At 48.1% G+C, this 7,286-nt stretch overlaps 2 protein-coding genes across 2 annotated transcripts; one reads left to right on the forward strand and one right to left on the reverse strand.

Moving 5' to 3' along the window:
* Positions 1 to 252: 252 nt before the first annotated feature.
* Positions 253 to 2,189, reverse strand: M438DRAFT_343652 (uncharacterized protein). The gene has a single exon (XM_029905029.1). It carries the CDS (start codon positions 2,051 to 2,053, stop codon positions 398 to 400), a length of 1,656 nt encoding a protein of 551 aa, XP_029763471.1. The 5' UTR covers positions 2,054 to 2,189; the 3' UTR covers positions 253 to 397.
* A 340-nt stretch (positions 2,190 to 2,529) lies between these two features.
* Positions 2,530 to 3,483, forward strand: M438DRAFT_241200 (alpha/beta-hydrolase; the record flags this gene model as incomplete). Its single annotated transcript, XM_029899539.1, has 1 exon — positions 2,530 to 3,483. A coding segment is annotated over one exon (954 nt), but the record flags the coding sequence as incomplete, so codon positions are not given.
* Between the last annotated feature and the right edge of the window lie 3,803 nt (positions 3,484 to 7,286).

Consider the following 7,286-nt stretch of genomic DNA (forward strand, 5'->3'; position numbering starts at 1 on the left):
TTTTCTCTCGACAGCTGAGTGCTGATGCATATCGACCTTAAAGCCTGAAGTTATATACTATCATCACGGAATAATCACATTCCTGTGGTAGTTGTCATTGATCTGGGTGATCAGTGACTCTGAGAAGCAATCACAAGTGGGGCTTGCTGCAGCTGTACTTTACGCGCCACTTTGTGCTACCTCGATCGACCAACAATTACCATGAGGAAGAAACGAGATGAAATGCTGTGAGAAGGGTCGGACGCTCAGAGTCAAAATCAGTTGTCTGATGCAACTGAGTGTGTTGTTATTCAAAGTCGTTATGTCATGTACTAGCCAATTCGGCAGTCGCTACCCAGGTTTCATCTAACTTCCAGTGCCATAGCCAAGTAGCGGCATCCCAAATTCCTGCCTCCGATTAACCAATTCTCTTGTTGGCAGAGTAACCATTGATCTGATCGAGAGTGCCTTGGAGCATCTTCTCCTTCTCCTTGCGTCCTGTATCTCTGACTGTCTGTAGTCGATCAACAGCAGAGCTGATCAAATCAATATGCATCTCCAATGGCATCCTCTCCTTATCGACGATGGTGGGTGCTGCTACGTCGTCCCTGAGCTGGCTGAGGTTGTTCTCAATATCCTTGAGCTTCACAAGAGTCGAGATGACATGTTGCATGGCTACCTTGCGATACATGCCTACGTCGTTCAGTGTCTTCAGCTGTCCCTCGTGTTTCGCAAGAGCGTTTCTGTTGGCGCCCAGCTTGGTCCAGAGAACGCCCAACAGATCATTCTTGGCGTCTGTGACTTTGAGACCCTCGCGATGCGCGATGTCTTGGATCTGCTGAAGGCGTTCGTCCAGGTTATCCAATACTTCGAGAAGTGTGTTGGCTTCCAGGATACACACCTGGATTTGCTCTTCGACTTCAGAGGTATGTCGGATGTATTGGTCGTAGATGACATCCTCGGAAGAATGCTGGGTGACGGCCAAGTGGAACACAGACAGATACTGCGAGAAGAATTTCGGAATGATCCCTTCGGAGTCTGGTGTGGCTTCAATACCCTGTAGCACTTTCATGGTCCAACGATTGGCCGACAGAATTCCGTCCAGTGCTCGTGAGATCCTGGAGTTGAACTGCGACAGACCATCGCTGGCGTGACGCGCTGTCTCAATGAAGCCGTCGAACTCGTTGACGAGCTCATTACGCGAGCCTAAGCTGGAATGTCTGACCACAGTGCGAAGATCACGGATGGACAGCTCGGAGTTCTTCATAGCCATGGGAAGGGCAGCTTGATGTACAGAAGCTTCCAAGATTTCCTCGAAGTTCGATTGCGTGACCACCAGCTTGTCAAATTCCACTGGGCCTCTCGCTCCGGCATAATCACTGAGACCACAGAATGGGAGGTTGAGGTAACCGGCTCCTGGGATGTTGCACAGTGGAGACAGAGCATTGGTAACGCTGTGTACAACCATCGTCTTTGCAACGCCCATGCCGACTGCCATCATAACAACGATCAAGCCGTAGCCGAGAAGTGGTTTGAGAGCGTTTGCAGCGATGAAAAACACAGAAAGCACATACTTGAGCAGAGGTAGGACAGCGTTTTGCCAGATATAGCTAACATAGTCTGGAGACGAGTCGTTGCTGGCAGTCTGTGCAGTTTTGCGTTTGCGTTTTTCTGGTTGAGCAGCTGGGCTGGCACGCTTGATAGGAGCAGATCTGCGAATCGCTGATGCTCTCATTGCCGGTCTCGGAGATTGCCTTGTTGTCCTCCTCTGAGGGCTCTCAAGATACTTACTGGCCTCGGGAGAAGGCATGATGAACTCAGGTTCTTTGCTTATCTGTGACGCATTCTGTTTGTGACTTGTTGAGGTATGGGCAGGTGGTGGACCTTCATGAAAGTCGTTCGGAGTTTGTGATTTTGACAAGGTAGTAGATTTGTGGGAGTTGTAGTACGCTTCTCTAAGGCGCGGTTGGAATTCGTCCTCTGATGGAATTGATGTGGTGTCGTCTTGGGAATCTTCCATGTTTGCCCAAGATTCCGATAGCTGGGGTTGGTTGCCTCGCGTGATGCGTGTCATGTTGGCTTTAGACCAATCGCAATACGTCTGTGATAGTGCGACGACCAAAACTTATGCCTTGAATTCTGGGAGGCTTGATGGATAAGAAGTGTAGCGAAGATGTATCAGTATCAAAAACAGGGAAGTGGAATTGTCCTTGCGACCTGGATCAATTTACAAACGCGAGACTGAAGGTGACGCGAGGGGGCCGCAAACGCGCGACTTGATTGGCTTGAGATTGACGTCACCGCCTTCCTCAAGTCACGCACCCCAAACACTGAACCTTCTGTTGATTCTAGCCAGCTGTCATGAAACCGCGACTGAACTGCTTGTTCGCTCGCAATGCTCGACACAGCATATTCTTCAGACAGGCGGTGAGCGCACAACCCGGACGTGGCTTGTTCACCACGCAACGTGTTCCTCTACGCCACAAGCTGTCTCGGCGCAATCACGTCTCAATCGTCCAAAGACGATGCATATTCGCAGGCGTTTCTCCCTTCGTCTTGGTTCCAAGTGTCTTTGTTGGCTTGCTCATAGGTCACTGGCTCCACAAATGCCTGCTCATGGTCTTGTTCCAGAACAAGATCATCTATATGCCATCTTTACCTCCAGGCTCAAGGCGCGAGAAACTAGAAGACTACTCCAAGACATGGGCTGGCGTCTCCTGGGAAGAGAGGCAGATCCGGTCTCTAGATGGCACAAAACTCGCTGTTGCCATCGCACGTCCGGAAGAGTCATCTGCTGCAGCACAATTCAAGCGCAAACAAATCGTTGTTCTTTACTTCCAAGGTAACGGCGCGTCCATCCCGCCTCGAACGCCCATGCTTTCGAACATGATCAGAGCTGCAGCCAAAGACTCCCCACATGATTGGACCTTGCTTGCCTTGTCTTATCGTGGATATTGGACCTCCTCTGGACGTGCTCATCAGCGAGGCATTGAGAAGGATGCACAAGCTTTCGTAGCCTGGGCGGTGCAGACATACAGTCAGGATCTTGAGAACTTCGAATTGATTCTTTGGGGCCAAAGTATTGGAGCTGGAGTTGCTGCTTATGCTGCATCGAAGCACCTGGAGTCAGCGGAAGATCCCAATGTCGTTGACAAACCTGCCATCTCCCGCCTCATCCTGGAGACTCCTTTTGTCAGCATCAAAAGCATGCTTGCAGCCATCTATCCAGACTGGTGGGTGCCTTACAAGCATCTCTGGCCATTCCTTCGAAGCTGGTGGGACAGTGAAGATGCCCTTCGAAAGGTCGCTCAATCACAGCAGCCACCAAAAGTCTTGATGGTAGTCGCTTCCGGAGATGAGATTGTTCCCCGAGTCCAGGCCGATCAGCTGGAGACGCTTTGCAAAGACTTACATCTGGACGTCACCCGAAAAGATGTGCTTGGTGCCTTACATACGCAAGCAAGCACTCTTGAGCAGGGGAAGAGAGTCATTGCAACCTGGATGCGAGATGGGGAGGTCCAGTGAAGACATACACATTTGTTGTCATCAACCATGCGCTATTCGAACAAACCCAGGACACACACAAAGCATCCCGATATCTATGCATTCATCCCTCAGTGCTCTTCCGGCTTGTCATCATCCGGTCCTCCAGGCTTCGGGGTAATTTCGGCTTCAAAACTTTGTTGAAAACTTTGCTTCCGGTAACTCAACATGAAGTGATTGTGTGCGACAACACTCATGCCAACACCATGTCATGGTACAGACTTGCTGCTGGCTTTGCGAAAATGTGTCAGATTGCTATACCTACATGGCTTTCGGTTCTTCATCAATCTGGTCGGTTAGCTCAGTTGGTTAGAGCGTGGTGCTAATATCATCCGATACATGGCACGCCAAGGTCGCGGGTTCGACCCCCGTACTGACCATCATCATGTCCTTTTGCTCGTTGCAAGCGGTACAGAACCTCTTTTTGTGGTATGTATGACCATCTCAAACTTTTGGTGAGGTGCAAATTTTGGCCCGGATGCCAAGACTCACTGTGAAGGAGGACAAACGAGACGTCACGCTAAACCGTTGTCCGGAAGGTACCTGTTGCAACACTCTATAGTAGAGACTTTGAATGTTCGCCTCCTGGAACATACAAAGAGCGTGGTACAGGCCTTACATTTTCCGGAAGCCCGTCGCAGAAAAGCAGAAGCCGAGTATCGTTACTCAACTGGGACTCTAGATCGTCAAATACAAAACACCTCTAGTGGACTGATAGAGCACCATGCAAAAAGCTCGAAATCCATCCTTCTCTCTGAGCTCCTTTACGATAAGTACAGAACTATATGTTGCGCATGGTCTGACTTTCTTCCGTTTATGAACAACTCCGCTTTGCGAAACGAGGCTGCGAGCAACCGAGTCCGGCATTACAAGTCAGCCCTTGCCTTCCATTAAGAGTTACGAGTGTTTTGAACATGCAACTGGCACCTCGAGGAAGAGACTCAGGTCCGTGAATCTCCATTGCTGACTACTTACCAAGGATATATTACTGCTATCGGAAGAGGGAAAGGATTACCGAAGCCTCGTTTCACCCCGAATATAGAAAAGGAGATCGACAAGGTCAGGTCCGTATCATAGACCTGATGCCTTTGGTCGCCTGCTCTTCCCCCACTCTTGAGTGCGAACCACGATATTCGTACAGCACTAGACTTGTTTATTGTTCTCGCCTTATACATACAACACAAACAGACCACCAGACTTCTCATACTCGAACAAAATTCGAAGTATTTCAAAGTGCTCGTGCTCGATTTCCGCCTATTCTCGTGTAGTTGATGAAGATTAAGTCTTCTCATAAGCACCTTCTTGTAGTATTTGCTAAGTTTAGCGCAGCGAATGAGAGCCAGTCGAGACTGGTCCCTACATGTTCCAGATGAGAACCTTGTAGGGAGTATCAAGGTCAGAAAGACCCATGTGAGCGAAAGAGACAAGTGTTCTCGTCAACGCTAGGGTCCTGCAGAGTAGGATTGGTCAGCGGAGTCAACAACGGTCGGTGGACATGTGATTCGGTACACGAGTGTGTTCTTACTGGTTCCTTCTTGAAAACTACTCACCAACATGCATCTAGTATATAACCCATTGCGAACCATTCTCAGGCCGATTATTAAAACTTGAGGCATTGGAGCAGTTGTCACTGCGTAGTTTCGACTCGGAGTATGGGCTTTCTAGGACATTGCAAAGATCTCTTAGAGTTACAAGGGCCGTGAAACGTAGAGTAAGAAAGTCACCAGGCCAACGATACTCAGGCTCAGCCTCTGCCTCCAATAGCCAAGCACTCTACGGCTACGAAGTTCTCAGATTCTTGGTGGGGGAAATTCAGGGGAAGAAAGGAATGCTAAGAAGGTTTCCAGACCTGATGATCTTCCCTTGCGGTTTTGTGATGCCTACCATCTTCTCTGACTTTCGCTCTCTTCACCATATCCCTCGTTGTGAGAGCGGCGTGCTCTTCATTGTCGTCATCAGTGCTGTAGACTAATATCTCGGAAATTTTCCTTTGCTCTAATACGTCTCACGTATAAGCATCACTCTGATTGATCGGCCAAATGCTTAGCGACAGAGGCTGATGCAAATCAATCGGACTGTGTTTTGACTAACATATGTTCATCAAAAGGGTAGTCAACATCCGTATGGAAGTAAAGGACCATTCCATCAATAAGCTGTTTTTCTTTACTGCAATACACGTTGCCAGGTTTTCCAATCCCTGAGATACTGGCATCAGCACACCCGCTGACAGATCACCTGCGCAAAGACTCGATGCAAGACAGCAACGAAAGTCGACAACATGCCATTTATAAGTTTCTCCACCACGCCCCCAATTCGAAACTCGGGAATCTTCACGAAAACCTGGGAGCACACGAACTTCGATCTGGATGAGACTCAACTATTTACTTTGCAGTCGATACGTAACGAGAAGCAGTCAGACAAAGCAGGCAGGTCTATGATACTCTTGTACAGTCTCTGTGTTGCAGTGAAGCGGCATAGAGCTAGCAAGTTCGCTGTAGCTTGACCGGTTCAACTCAGGAGAGAGAGGAATCTGACTGACGATTCACAGACCTGATGATCTTGCTTCTCAGCAACTCATGAAAGAGGCATCGTTGGCCGTGTTCATCCAAGTGTCGTTTTTGAGATACGTGAATCGAGAACAGATCACTTTGAATGCGATCCTCCATATGGAGGTTTCGACCTTCGGCTCAGGCATGCATTATATGGTCAGCGGCTGGTGGAAGTTATATAGAAGGATGTTGACAGTAATGACATCGATTTGCAGAACGATTGTACGAACCAAGGCTTGATGAAAAAGATACAGTAAAAACTTCCATACTTGGCTCTAATCAAGAAGATGCAACAATCGCCAACAAGTAGAAAGTCTCTAGCACCACCTTGGCCGTCCTGTCATCAAGCAAAGAATAACCAAACGTCTCACAGATTCTGGAGTACAAATCAAGCTCTGTAGACGAAATTGAGAAGACAATACACTTCTCGGCCATTTGATTGCCGTACAACAGACCATGATAGCGAAAGACACAGTGGTAGGGTTTGTGGTGCTTTCAATTCAGCTTTGATGATTCCACAAAAGAAGGGTGGAGGAGAAAACAAGAGACACAGGTCAGTGATGCCCATTCCGAGTCAGAGTATCTCCCTCAAAATACGTTCAACACAAAGGACATGATAAACTAAGAGCTTGAATTACAGGAGATAGTGACTTAGACCTCGACATCACAGATCTCTTGGAAGACACCGGAGAAGGCTCACAGACCTGATGACCTTCTATCTCCTCCTTAGCTCTAAGATCAGAAGTTGTCGCAGACGGAAGTAGCTCTCCGACATATCGGGTAATGGGATAAGGGATAAAAGCCAATCTGGATCGATGGAACTGTGCTCGGGTTGATACATATTCAACGAAAGGTATACTTTATATAGAAAGATGCCGCCGGTAACGTCACCTCGTCTGCACATGAGTGTGAAAACAAGCTACGTTTCAGGAACAGATGTGAACACCCAAAGGTAGTGGAGTCATATGAAACACAAGAGAGAAAGGGTCATAATATGGAAACATCAATCAACATTTCCAAGCACAAATTGAAAGAAGAGTCTCTCCCCTCTGTGGAATGAACAAGCTCAGTGAATTGATGTAAAGACGTTTCTAGTGCACTCGTTCGATAAGATAATTACCACTTTCTGTAAGGACCAAACTATACGAGGCATACTCTATAAGAGCTTTGCTGCTGCACTTGCCACTCTGCCGATGAGCTTTGAGTTGTTCTGTG

The sequence above is a fragment of the Aureobasidium pullulans genome (assembly GCF_000721785.1).
Source record: "Aureobasidium pullulans EXF-150 unplaced genomic scaffold scaffold_4, whole genome shotgun sequence".
NCBI lineage: Eukaryota > Fungi > Ascomycota > Dothideomycetes > Dothideales > Saccotheciaceae > Aureobasidium > Aureobasidium pullulans.